Raw genomic sequence first — 14,300 nt, 5'->3', positions numbered from 1 at the left:
TGGGCATTGAGGAGGGCACCTGTTGGGATGAGCACTGGGTGTTGTATGGAAACCAATTTGACAATAGATTATATTTAATATAAAAAATAAAAAATAAATAAATTTTTAAAAAGAAAAAAAAAGAGAAGGGGATTGTTAGATGGTGCCTTGACCAGTGGTGATGGGTCGGTGGGGCTGTCCACACTCGAAACCGGCTCACTACTGAGCCCCCTCCTGTTGGGCTCAGGGGTCCTCTCAGCTGAAGGTTCTTCTTTCCACCTTCAGCCCCTCTACTGGTTTGTCTCCCAGGCAAGTCACGTCCCTGCCTCCACCCTGCACTTGTCCCTTCCCCAATCTTCTCTGGAACCTGGGAGCAGAAAAGCCCTGTCTCCACCTGACTCTCTGCGTCTTCGAACACTGGCCTCCTGGAGGCATTGTTTCTGCTGTGGTGAGGGCTGGGGAAGGGAAAATGGCCCTTGAGGACTAGCGAGAGAACAGGGAAGACCGGAAACAAACTGAAGACACGTGGCCCAGCGCTTTGAGCCCCACCCTGCCATGTGGACTGGTGGGTCTGCGTGGGGATCGAGTAGATGCCCAGCAGGTAGGCCCTGCTCAGCTTGGCAGCCCTTATTTCTCTAGTGGGGCTGGAGGGGAGAAGCTGAGAAAGTCCTATGGTAGTGGCAGTGTGCACCAGGAACTTTCTTGCTAAGTGCTCTAAATTCCTGGGTCTACAGTGCCCATGGCCACCCCTGGCTGTGATGAGAAAGGAGATGGTGAGAGCAGGAAATGGGGCCTCTGGAAGCCGGTGGGCTCAGCCTGGAAGCTTCCATGCAGTTAGACTCTAATTTACCATTAAGATAAGAGCTGAACGAAGTATGCCAAGCTGCCCTCCTGCCTCAAAGAGCTTTCTAGGCCTCCCTCCCTCTGGCCTTAAGGCTCTATTGCATTCTCTGGTCCCCCAGCTGAGTCAGGTGTGAGCATTTTATTTACCCAACCACCCAAGCACCTTGAGGATTCTTCTGGAGCTCTGAGCAAGTCAAGTGTTTAAAGGCAGAGACTTTAGAGTCAGTTAGACCTGAGTTCAAACCCTGGCCCTGTCCCTAACTGAATTTGCTGTGTGAGGGCATCTTCCCCTCCATGAGCCTGGCTTTCCTGTAAAATGGGGTTCTGCAAAGTAATGAGAAATAACAAATGAAAACCACTACTTGTGTGGCACATCGATAAGTACTCAAAAATGTAGTGGTGACACAGTGCGTGCAGTGAATGCTTATTGCAGTCTGATTGCTTCTTCCTCCAGGAAGCCTTCCCAGAAGCCCCAGGGCCGATCAGGTCTCCTGCAAGGTAGTGGTACTGCCCTGTGCCGCTTCTAAGAGGCTTCTTGAAAATGGTACCCGCTGGCCACTGTGGCATCTGGCATAATCACAACCAGTGAAAATAATGATGTGTCCTGAGCCACCCTGATTAACAGGCTGGATTGGTGACCACAGCTGCATGGAAGGAAGCCCCGGGACAACAGGAGAGGGTGTTAAAATATTACACTAATCATCCCTGTAATTAATATCAGAAGCCTTTCTTCCTCTGGACGGCAGGGGCAGAGAACGTGTCTGCTTCTTTATTGCTGTATTCCCAGTGCTTAGCAGGCTTTGCTTGAATATTAAATAATCGAGTGAATAAGGAGACAGGTGCTCCAAATTCAGTTTTATCAGGAATTCGCCCATTCTCTCATTCAACAAATATTTATCGAAACTCTACCATGTACCAGGCACTATACCAGGCTCTTGGGTGACAGCAGTAAACAAAACCAACAAAGATCCTTTCCCTCATGAGCTTTACATCCTAGCCCTGTTGGCTGGGCATTGATACAAATCCCAAAAGGATCGATACTTGCTTGTTGTTGTTGGAACCCTCCCTACTGATTGGGTTTAGCCATTCAAAATGCGAGGTCTGGAGAAAACTTTATCCATTGTTTCAGTGTTCACAGAGGGCCTCTGGGCAGAGCTTGGAGTGGGTCTGAATGAGCATCGGCTGCCGCGGCTTTCTGGGCCCTTCCGACCACCCTGACAGGCTTATTCTCTTTCCCAGGTCATGCTCTCAGAGCGGAAAGGCACAGATGAGCTCTATGCCGTGAAGATCCTGAAGAAGGACGTCGTGATCCAAGATGACGACGTGGAATGCACGATGGTGGAGAAGCGGGTGCTGGCCCTGCCCGGGAAGCCGCCGTTCCTGACCCAGCTCCATTCCTGCTTCCAGACCATGGTAATTTGTCCGGGGGCCTGGCCATTCCACCTCTAGGGCTTCTCCAGGCTTTGACCAAAGCCATCCCAGCAGTGCTCACTCCAAAGAAGCACCTGGACCCTTTCCATTCTGGAGATGGGAGGCTGCTGTGCCCAGGGGATGCTGCTGAAAGTTTCTGAGGTTGCCACTGAGAAGCTCTCCCCTAGGCAGATGCTGTTTCAATGAGGATAGAAGAACTCAGGCAACTGGTTTAATAACCAACAGAGCAGGGTCTTTCTCAGACAGCAAGAGGTGACTTGAGGACAGGAGCTGAGGACTTTTGCTCTCACAATATAAGATGTTCTAGCAGAGCTTAGCGATCGGAGTGAGTTGGGAAGGGCCACAGGATGTGGGTTTAGACGGTTATAGTCAGCCCTCCAGACCCTCCAGATAAATGCTCCGGTATATTCTGCCAGTTGCGGGGACCTCCTTGAGGGAGGGGTTGCCTGAAAACACAGCCTGTGGGAGACTAATGGAGCAGGGGGCACAGTGTCCTAGGCAGGGACTAGGGAGCACCAAACCGTGGCTCCCAAGAAAAGAAGGGGACACTTGTGCCCTATTCGCTGTTACCTGTGATTCCATGTCTATCTGCGAGAGCAGGGGCCATCCCTTTAAGGAACCTGTCACCTTTCCCCGTTCGAATTAGACCCCGGCCTCCATGCCTAAGGAGGGGGTGGCCGGAGCCCAAATGCGAAAAGGTACAAAATTAATCCTTGCCTTTGGAGCTTCTAAAGGGCCAGTGGCCCAGTGACTTCAAGATGCTTTAAGGGATTCTTTGAGATGATTTCAATTCTGTGCAGCTCTTACTATGCATGCTAATTTTAGAGCCCACCTCCTATGTAAGACGGGATGCTATCGTATATTGCATGTAATTTAAGGCTTGAGACTTCCTCTCTTCTCCAACATCACCAAGTCCTGTGCTCTGCTAAGTTAGATTCAACACTCCCAGCCCAGAAAGATCTAAAACTGGGTTTGGGGTGGGTTTTCTCAGTGTAACCGCACACCGGGCTTAGAACAGCCCTGTGTGAAAGGGACGGAACCGGACCTCAGCTCCTTCCCTGTTCGAAGAAGTCTCTTGATACATTTTGGGGTCAGAAGGACCTGGGCTCAGATCCCGGCTCTGTCACTTACCGTATTTGCCAAAGTAGGGTGCATATACCCCAGCGCAAAGTGGCCCTGGGTACAAAGGGTGACTTTGGCTGGTGCATAGATTTAAAGTTACATTCCCCTTTTAATTAGCTTTAAGTTCTCCTGAATGCCTCAAGGGGAATGTTTCTGTTTGGTGTCAGCACACCTGTATCCTCTTTTTAACAGAAGAGTACCAGGCTTCCGTTTCTAAGCTTTGGCAAACACCCATTTCTAAGTCACTGTTTTGCATACGAGGTAAGCAAATATTTAAACACACACACACACACACACACACACACACACACAAAATAGATGTTTTAGTAATGAGTTCTTATAAGGTTAAGTTCCTCAAATCACCACCCCAGTTGGGAAACAGAACTCTGGCCGCCACTCTGGAAGGTTATTCGTGTTCTAATCTCGATCTCCCGGCAAGCGGTGGCTTGACTTCCTTGTGCGTCTTTATAGTTTTATCACTTGAGTCTTATCGTCTCTTAATACGGTAGTTTAATCTTTCCCATTTTTAGACACTGGCTGTGTCTTTTAAGCCTTTTAATACAGTGATTTCTCCCCTCCATCCTTTCTGTTTATCCGTTCCTTCATCTGCTGAAGATCCTGGGCTGTTTGACCCAGAGCGTTTTCACGGTCTGGATTTGCGGATTGCACAGGTGTGGGCCTCTTGCACAGTTTTCCTGTCTGATGTGTCTCCTGCAAATCAGTAGCCGGGCCTAGAGACTCGGGCAGAATCAGGTCTGATCCCTTTGGTAAGAACCTAGAAGGCATGCTCTTTGGTTCAAAGGCACAGAACACCCCGTGTCTCTCTTTCTGTGATGTTGGCCGTCACTGATGCTCACTCAGCCCCTAGGCCCGTTAATGGCGGTACCCTAATTCTGTCATTTCTTTTTCATTTACTGGTAGGATATGCCTCTTTGAAGGCAGGCTGCCCCTCCTCACTTGCCTGGTTCCCCATGGCACAGCTCGTATAGGAAACGCTGGATAAACGCTTGATTCTTTCTTGTTACTGGACAGTTTGTCACAAATTGGTTCATGATTATGCTCCAAAGGTGACTAGTCAACACTTGCTTCTAAAATAAAACGTTTGCGTAAAAGAAGAGAGTCGATGTAAAGAAAAATATTACGCGAGCAACAGTTCACATCCTTGGCACAGTGGTGAAGAGAGTTCCAAAGCCTGAGTTTTAGGGAATTAGGTCCTTCAGGCACTCAAGAGGTAGCAGAGACAGGACCAGACTAGATTCTTAAACCTCTAAACTCCTCCATGCTGCATCTTCTCCTTTTCCCATCGTGGGTCCCCAGGTTTACCCACTGACATCAGTAGATCAAGAAGGGTCTCAGTCTGGGGAATAGACCAAGAAGAGTTCCTGTTCTCAAGCAAGAGGTTGGACCAACTTAGAGCACCATTTTCAATTTCGGTTGAATGTATTGAGATTGGAGGTATTAGTCATGTGTGACAAACGTTATTGACGTACAGTATCTTTATTAGTAAGGTACTGCTTTCAAAATGATAGTAGAGTGGATTTGAGGCAATTCTTTTCATACTGCACTGCCTCACTCGTATTTTAGTATGCTTTCTGGCATTAGACAGTAGGGCTGGGGTTTATCTGGAAATCATGCGGTGCCCTGGGTCCCCTCAAGGGGTGTCACATGTCAGGGAAGAGAGACGGCGCTGAGAACACAGTTCCATGGGTTCGAGTCTTGTGTGGGGATGGAGGCCCATGTTGGCGGCCACCTCGCAGTCTCCTGATCCAGCAAGGCTGAGGGTGGAACAGACTGCCCTCTTGTTGGTGCGGATCAAAGTAGCTACTCTCTCTCTAAGGGCCGCGTGGTTTGGGGAAAATGTAACCATAAATGTTACAGTTGTGCTTGGCTTGAGGAGATGCCCTCACTGCCTTCCTGGCAGATAGTTTTTTTAAGCACATATACTTTGAGTTTACATAAATTAAATTCACTTCAAAGACATAATAATGCCTACTCACGTGAGGCAAAGGCTGACACTGTTAAACCACATGACGACCTTTGGATGGGTCCTGTCATCACCCCTCTAAGACGAGGGGACTGAGGCCACACAGCAAGTACATTTCAGGGCCAAGATTTGAACCCAGGCAGCCTGGCTCCACGGGGTTTTACACTTAACTGTGACACTGTTAGGTCTTTTAAAAAAATTTTTTTGTTAATGTTTATTCATTTTTGAGAGAGAGAGAGAGAGAGACAGAGCATGAGCAGGGGAGGGGCAGAGAGAGAGGGAGACACAGAATCCGAAGCAGGCTCAGGCTCTGAGCTGTCAGCACAGAGCACATGGACGTGAAATCATGAACCGTGAGATCATGACTGAGCCAAAGTTGGACGCTTAACTGACTGAGCCACTCAGGCGCCCCCAATGTTCAGTCTTTTGAGGGTGCTGAGCATGGCTGCCTGGATTTCTAGGCCATGTGATGCCCCTGGGGCAGAGCCACCAGCAGCCATCCTGTCTGTAGGCTCTGGCAGGGGCCCGAGCCCCAACCCTTTGCTGGCTCACCTCTCCCCTGCTCAGTGAAGGCTTGTGGTGCTCCCCCATGTTTCTGTCTTGGGAATGGACCTGACTTTCCATCCAAGCATCTCCCACGTGTGGTCTTCCAAACACTTGGTTTCACTTCACCAAAAAATCCATGCTACGGAAAGGGTTACCTGTCATCCCACTTTGCAGGAGAAAGGTTTGAGGACGTAGGATATTGGGGGTAGTTTTCCCCAGACACAGCACGGGCTCCCAGGCCCACTGAATGCAGAGCCAGGCTTTTGCTAGCACATTATGTTGAGTTGCAGCCCACATGGCCTTAACCGTGATGTTACAAACAACAAAACCCAGCAGCTGGCGTTGTGAGCACGTCAGCGTGGGCCGGCTGTGCGCTCCGCACTCTGCAGGTGCTCGCAGTGTATGTTCTGTGCGCCTCTTCTGGTAGACACCGGTACTGTCCCTGCTTTCTCCAGGAGGATGCTGAGATTCAGGTACTGTCCCTGCTTTCTCCAGGAGGATGCTGAGATTCAGAGATGTTAAGTAACTCGTGCAGTCTCACATAGTAGGTTAATGGTGACACTGGGATTTGTTCTGCAAGAGTCCAGACCCGCAACCTTGCTATCCTGACCCAGGTTCCTTTGTCTAGTTTCTAAGTCACTTTCCCTCTCATGATTCCATCCAGTTTTCACCAGAACACTATAAGCAAGTGTTGTCCACATTTCGGTGGAAACCAACCCTCAGAGAGGCGAAATGTCTGGTTAGACAGCCGGGTTTCCTAAAGCCCCTTCAGGGGTTCCTTCCACTATGGAAGAGTCACCTGCTCACCCTACAAGGATACTGCAATGATTGGAAAGGTTTTATGGTGGGAAAGATTTTCAAATGTAGGGAGCACCGCATATGTATGAGGCAAACCATCATCAGTTGCTTGTCTCAGGTGAGCAGGAAGGCGACACCCCCTTTTTGGGGAAGGCCCATAGAGGCGGTCATCTGGCTCACACTCACCTTCTGGAATTGCATCACCCCTGACCCCTTGATTGGTGCTGCAGGGGAGGGGAGGCAGGCTGGGCTGCAGCAGGCAGTATCTCTAAAGCCAGCCTCCCTAGAAGTCAGACCATGCCTGCAGTATACAGAGGCTACTAATGCTTATTGATCCTGTCAGCAAATATTTATTTGTTGAAATAAATGTGTCGGGACCCAGCTGCATCCTTGTGAGGGCTCCATCAGTGGACAAAAGGGATAAAGTCCCCTGCTCCTGTGGAATTTATGTCCAAGGGGGGAGACAGATAACCAACAACAGTGCGACAGAACATTACGGGGGAAGAGATGGAGGGATTGGGTCGGAGGGATGCTATTTTTGATAGGATGATCAAAGAAAAGTCTTTCTGATAAGGGTGACGTTTGAGCAGAGACCAGAGCAAGTGAGGGAACGAGGCATGTGGTTATCTGGAGGCAAAGCGTTCTAGACAAGGAGGAAGAGTGAGTGTAAGAGCCCTAGGCGGGAATATACTCAGCGTGTTTGAGGAGCAGAGAGGAGGCCAGTGTAACCCGAGTGGATTGTCATTTTGTATTTTGTGACCCAGAATTCCTTTATGAATCAGCTACTTTGAAAAAATGACAAATCCAGTCTAACGTGCTGCAAATTTGATGTGTTTTTCTCGCTAGTGACTTAGAATTTTGAAAACGAAAGATCCTTAATAGAATTAAAAAAAAAAATCCGAAGGTGGCCAAAATAGATAAAAGGGAAAAAGACACCCACCAATATGCAAAACAACTTTTGTCATTCTTAGAATGATGCAAATTTAAATTTAAAAAACTTATTTGGAAAAGCAAAGTTACATCAGAAGTATATTCTCAAAAAAAATGGATTAAAAAAATCTCTGAAAAATATGCATGGCACAACGTTAACTGAAAATGAAAGGTATTAAATTTTATTTAAGAGATTGTTCTAAACGTGTTAAAACTGCATATGCACACGGAAAAGAATCCGAAAAAGACACAGACAAATGAAAACCTTGATTTGATTTAGGGAGGGGTCCGTGGATAAATATCTTTGTTTTGAATTTATATTATTTCAGAAATGTCTATAATAAAACAATTTGAAAGTGTTGAATGTGCCACAAGATGGCCAAAGTTAATACCCAAGGAGATGTAAAAGCCATCAGAAAGAAGTTGAGTTTTTAAAATTGCTCATTAGATGAACTGGGGTTTAGGCAAATTGTTCTAGAAGCACAGAGGGATAAGCATGAGCGCCTCAGCCACATAAGTCTGTGTGTGTGGTTATTGGCTGTGTGACCTCTAGAAAGTCACTTAACAGCTCTGAATATTGGTTTCATCATCTTTCAAGTGAGCGTAATAAGTGAGGATTTGAGACGATGATATACAATGTGCAGAATAAATAATAAATGGAGGCTACCTGCACTAATGGAGCTGAGTTTGAGGGGCGCCTTGCTGCATGGGCACAAAAGGATTATGTTTCCTCCGGTCCTTTTACAGTTTTTCTCAGGGACAATTGTCAGCCTGGCACATCCATGCAATTTCCCAACTGCCAGTGGGCACAGGCAGTTAAGTCTCCTTAGCAAAACATCTATTTTAAATGTTTTCTTTTCAATTGAACATATGCACTTCTTTTTTTTTTTTAAATAGAATTAGATTTTATGAGTCATTGAAGGACAGAAGTTACTTCCTCCCCAAATTTGCTGTCGTGGTCCAGCAAGAACTCAGTTGCAAGGCATGCTGGGATGGGCATCGCCCCAGAATGCACGCGGGGACAGGGAGAGGGGTGAGGATGGTTCTACTTGTAGACCTGGCCCCTGAGGTCATGTCCTTTGAGCACCGAGAACGTCCAAGGGGTCCTGGTAACTCAGGATCGGCTCAGAGTTGGCATGAGTGCCCAGGGGTATGGTTTGATAGAAGGGTGTTGCTGTAGGAACTCTGGCAGAGTCTCAGTAGGCAATAGTTGGGTTGCCAGAAACAGAAAACCTCCTCCTCCAAACTATTGCATTAAAAAAAGAGAGAGAGAAAGAGAGAGACAGAATCTTATTGGAAGGAAACAACCCAAAGGCAAAGATGTACCTGAGCCTCATGAAGAACCAGAACTTCAAAGCTTTCTAGAATAGATGTCTGTTTCTTTGTCCTTGTTTTCTTTGTTTCTCCCTGATCATGGTAGCAGCATAGCCTCTCTAACTCCTTGCAGGTTGCCTATCTGCCGAATTCCCTGATTCACACTCATGGGAAAGAGAATCTGATTGGTTCTAATTCGTACTCTTGGGAAACAGAATCTGATTGGCTCAGCATAGGTCAGAAGTTTTATTCCTGGCCCAGTCCACTGGTAGTTGGCCGCTACCAACTCAGTAGGAACCCTTAAGAAGGGGTTGGATCTACAGGGAAGGGTTCACTAGTGCTCCTGTCAAGTGGGAGTCACCATTTTGAGTGCAAGGAAACTAACGGGTTGGAGCCAGGCGTGACCTACCGCTGGTGGTACAAACACAGCATCGAGTGCCTCCGAGGAGGGGAAGCTGGTGAGAGTTTTGCACGTGTTGGCGCTTTAGGCAACTGAAGCATCTGAGGATCGTGAGTGCAGGAGAGGACTCAGGAACGCAGCCCAGGCATACAAAGTGGGTATGGGTAGGAAGGGACACAGCCTGGTTCTCTCTGCCTTCTTAATGGTGGCCTTTGCATGTTCATTCAGTAATCAAAGGTCTATAGAAATCCAAGGAAGAGTAGAGATGGTCCTAGCCCTTGAGAGCTTTGCTCTCTGTGTGGAAGGGCAAGGCTTGGAAAGCTGGAAAGTAAGTTAGAGGAGCATCCATTGCTTGATTCTGAGAAGGATTCTAAGGCTATAGAATACAGAGGGGAAAAAGTTGTGCATGACACATGTCCATGACTACTTGAGGGAGGCACTGAATCTGCAAGGATGTGACATGCATCATCTCTATATCTCTGCAAAACCCTCTGAAGGAGAAGCTATCATTACCCCTTTAGGAAGGCAGGGAGGGTTTAGTACCGGATGCAAGCCCTCAGAGTGTGCAAGCGGTGTAATTGAGACTTGAACCCAGGACTAGTGCATGCTACAGGTACGGCTCTCCACCATGGCACTGCACAGCTTCTCGAGACGAGTACTTGCATCTGAGCAATAAAAGGAATGGCTTACGGACAGGATTGATTCACTGGCCAGCTTCGCAAACCATTAAAGATCATTCAATAGGCAAATGCTTACTGAAACTCACTTGAAAGCATGGCGCATGCTCTTAGAGTTGCCCACATTCTGGATCCTCTCTGTCTGTGGCATCTTCTTAAAAGTGTCAGGTGTCCCCCCCAGTAGTCACGTGGGCGTCACATCACATCCCGCTTTCAGCCGCCTTGGGGAAAGAATGATGATTTCTTTGAATTCTCTGCCATGCCCGCCCTCCCCCACCCCGATAAATTCGGCGCATGCCTTGCAGTCATTGTTTTAAATCAAACTACCCTTACACTCCCGCTCCAGATGTGAGACATTCTATCCAACCATTTTGCATGATGCGGTGTGACAGACAGACATTTAGTGTGATTTCCTCAGTGACTGAACACAAGCGAGAAAGGGGAAGGGAAATTTAAAATTACCTGAAGTCGTTTCATGCTCGGGGGACAAGGGCAGCGTGTTAATGAAGAATAACAACAATAACAATGACAGTTTTGGGGGAAACGCTTTGAAAGTTGAGCAGGCTGTCTAGATTGAAGAGGGAAGGGAGAGCTTGCCTTTCTGCGCTTTTAATTGGAGTCGACAGTGGAACACCCACGTAGAAACGTCCTGTAGCCAGCTGGAGCGAACTGGAGCTCAGGAGAAAGACAGGGGATGGAAATATAAGTCAAGACTCATCAGCCCAGAGAGATGAGGGCTGAAGTCTTAAGCTGTGACAAGTCCTCGCTGGAAACTTGAACAATTCGGGGAGACTCAATACCCAACACCTGTCTGATTTTCACGAGTAGAGTACAGCGAAGAGGTCCTAATGGAGAACCCTGCACGTGACCAGAAGAAAGATCTTTCGAGGCCTTGAAACGATTTTATTGGAAGAGTGGGGAGCAAAGTCAGATCTCAGGGCATTATGTTGGTGGGGGGGATAATTATGTAAGAATCGGAGGCAGTGGGTGAGGACCACTTAGTTAGCTGACGCCCCCGGAGCTCCCTCTTCGTGCCTGTCACGCAATTCCTCTTATCACGTTTTATTTTAGATTCTGGCTTGAGTTGGTTGCATATCTGTTTTCACAAGACTCTGAATTCTCTGAGGGCAAGGCCCATATGCTATTCATCATTGTTTACCCCTTTAACACCTAATACATGACTTGCAAAAATAAATGCTCAAGGAACCGTTCTAAAATTCACCTCCCTGCTCAAGATTGGCTCGAGGTTGCCCCTGGCAGTGTTTTTCAAATTTGGATGTGCCTTACCTTGGAGTGCCAGATGAACTTGGTGGTACATGGACAAATTGCATTTGCTTTAAAAATAAGTCCGTTGAGGGACCGATAGAGCAAAAGCCAGACCAGATACAGCATAGAGTTGATAGACTCCAGCTATGCATTTTTGTTTTTTTACAGAGACAATGAATTTCCACTTATGACTTTGGTATGAAGTTGTAAAATTGTTAAATAATGTGTCTAAGTAAAAAAAGTGAAGTAAATTTTAATGGAAATATCTTTAAGTAAATTTTAGCGGATGAGGCGGGTAAATGTGGTAAAATCTTGGAGCTCGTGTGGGAGACAACCAAAGTTTGAAGTTGATGGCCTTATGCAATTTATCATAATCTGGTCCCAGCCTTGCCTCACTCCTTCGTCCTTTGTAACTCTATGCACTCCGCTGTCCCCCTCAGCAATAATAGCCACAGAATCAGGGGCTTCAAGGGCTAGTTCTGTTTTCCAAAATACACATTAAAATAAACACAAAACTATGAAGGTAAAGCCTTATGCATCCATAGCCCACCTAAAATTATCTCCCTCCACATTTTGGGAAACAGTGCCGTTTAGAAATTTACCTGGTCTCCTCACGCATCTGGGGAATCCTTAACATCAGGCACCATGGATTATTCATAGCAGCCTCCCTGGTAGTAAAATCATGCCTGGCCTAGGGCGGGCATCATTAAGTGTTCGTTCAGAAAACAGGGAAGGCAGGACGCCAGCCACACTGTCTCATATACGAAGCACTGGTGTGCCCAAGGCAGACTCAGTACAGTTCAAAGATGATGGATCTCAGGATTTTCCCGCATACGGTTCATGGCAGAAGCAAACCACAAAACACGGCATTAGCTACAAGCAGAGCTCTCCCTGATGTTGGGATTCTAACTAATGAGTTTGGGGGGCAAGCTGAGTTCTTCCAAAGCTGCAAGCAAGCAAGCGAAATCTCTCCTTTACTTACTTTTCTCTCTGTGGCCAATGCCATCTGCTAGTTTTAAAAATAATTTTTAAAAGCAAGTGTTTTGGTTCCCTTCAACGTGCAGCAAAGACAGATGCTATTTTTAAGGCTTGTTTTCTATCAAAAAAAACCCCCAAAGAACCAGGGGCTGGGTGTCGGCGGTTCTGACTACTATCTCCACTCTGCCACTACCTTGTGGATGACCTTTTTTTGCAAGCCTCATACGCCTTGGACACTGAGAGACAGAAGTGATAACTCTGCCTCCCTCTCTGCCTCTCAGTAAAGATGCTGAGGGGGTGAAGTAGTGTGAGAAAGTCCCTTGACTTTGCAAAAATAATTGATCAACCTGTACTTTTGCCCTGTGACCTGTCAGCTTCTGTCTTGCTGTGTGGCTGGATCTCTAGGTCCTTTCTCGCCCCTCCTGGACTGGAAGCTCTTAGAAGGGAGGACACACGCACACATCCATACAATGTCTAGTCAGAGTCTTACACGGGTAGCAGCCTGATAAGGTTTGGAACCAACCTGCCTGGGGTTCAAATCCCGGCTCTGCCGCTGAACAGCAGAATCACCGACAATCAGCAAGTTACTTACCCTTTCTGGGCTTGAACTTTAACATCTTTAAAAGGGGAAGCATGGTAATACTGTCCTGTTGGATTGTTTAGAGAGATAAGTGAGACAAAATATGTAAAGACAGTTGGCTAAGTCACATAATAAATGCTCACAAGATGGCAGCTTTATTTTTTTTTAATTTTTTTAATGTTTATTCATTTTTGAGAGAGAGTGTGTGCGAGTGGGGGAGGAGCAGAGAGAGCAGGGAGCCACAGAACTCAAAGCAGGCTCCAGGCTCTGAGCTGTCAGCACAGAGCCCGACGCGGGGCTCGAACTCTTACACCCTGAGATCATGACCTGAGCCAGAGTCAGACGCTCAACCGACTGAGCCACCCAGGTGCCCTGGCAGCTTTATTTTATAATAGTTATCATTCCAGTTATTAGACAGTACACATTGGACAAAGGCATCTATGACTGTTATGTAGAAAATAATCTTCTGTGAGCCATAAGATTTTGTTGATGGTGGCTGAAACATTTGTGATGAGGCCACCATCGTGTTAGAGCACTTCACGTATGTCAGCTTAGTTCTCTGTGGGCTCCTTGTCTCACAGTCCTGCACTCCTTCTGGATATGCCCTCCAAGGCCACTCAAATTCAAAGAATTTGTTTCCCTCCGTAGTCACATGTTAGTTATCTATTACAATACCTCAATACTTAATGGCTTAAAACCACAATAAACATTTATTATCTCGCTGTTTCTGGGGTCGGAACTCACGAGTGGTTAACTTGGGTGGTTCTAGTTTTGGGGTCTCATATGAAAAGTTGTAGGCAAGTGGTCAGCTGGGATTGCAGTCATCAGAAGGCTTGACTGGGGCTGGAGAGTTTATTCCCAAGGTGGTTCCTTCCCTTGGCTGGGGAGTTGGTGCTGGCCATTGGCAGGAGGCCTTGGTTCTTGGCCAAATACACCTTCCCATGTGCTGCTTGAGCATTCCCATGACGTGGTGGCCAACTTCCCCAAACAAATGATCCAAGAGAGAGCAAAATGGAAGTTATAGTATCTTTTGTGACATAGTCATGGAAGTCACACACTGTAATTTTTACAATATTCTTTTTTTAATGTTTATTTAATTATTTTGAGAGAGAGAGAAAGAGAGAGAGAGAGAGAGAGAGAGAGAGAGAGAGAATCCCAAGCAAGCTTCATGCTGTCAGCACAGAGCCTGATGCGGGGCTTAATCTCACGAGCCGTGAGACCATGACTTGAACCAAAATCAAGAGTCGGACACTTAACCTACTGAGTCACCCAGGTGCCCCCATTTTTTACACTGCTCTACCAGTTATGCAAGTCAGTCCTATTCCTTTTGGGAAGAGGCTACACAAGGACGTGAGGACCAGGGGGTGAAAATCACAGGGGGCCATCCCTGGAGGCTGGTTACCACAGTTACCTGTTATCTGTAAGATGATCCATGGATTTATTTTCCACTCT

The 14,300-nt window shown here is 47.0% G+C and overlaps 1 protein-coding gene across 3 annotated transcripts in view; it reads left to right on the top strand.

Moving 5' to 3' along the window:
- PRKCB (protein kinase C beta) overlaps positions 1-14,300 on the top strand; it is a 334,566-nt gene that overhangs the window by 273,428 nt on the left and 46,838 nt on the right. For all 3 annotated transcript variants that reach the window (XM_023246795.2, XM_023246794.2, XM_019820790.3), the window contains one exon: positions 2,062-2,235. In XM_023246795.2, the coding sequence (XP_023102563.1) occupies positions 2,062-2,235 (174 nt within the window). The remainder of the gene's footprint in view (positions 1-2,061; positions 2,236-14,300) is intronic.

Source organism: Felis catus, chromosome E3 (assembly GCF_018350175.1).
Source record: "Felis catus isolate Fca126 chromosome E3, F.catus_Fca126_mat1.0, whole genome shotgun sequence".
Taxonomy (NCBI): Eukaryota; Metazoa; Chordata; class Mammalia; order Carnivora; family Felidae; genus Felis; species Felis catus.
The sequence above is the reverse complement of the archived record's forward strand: the minus strand, read 5'-3'. Positions and strand labels throughout refer to the sequence as shown.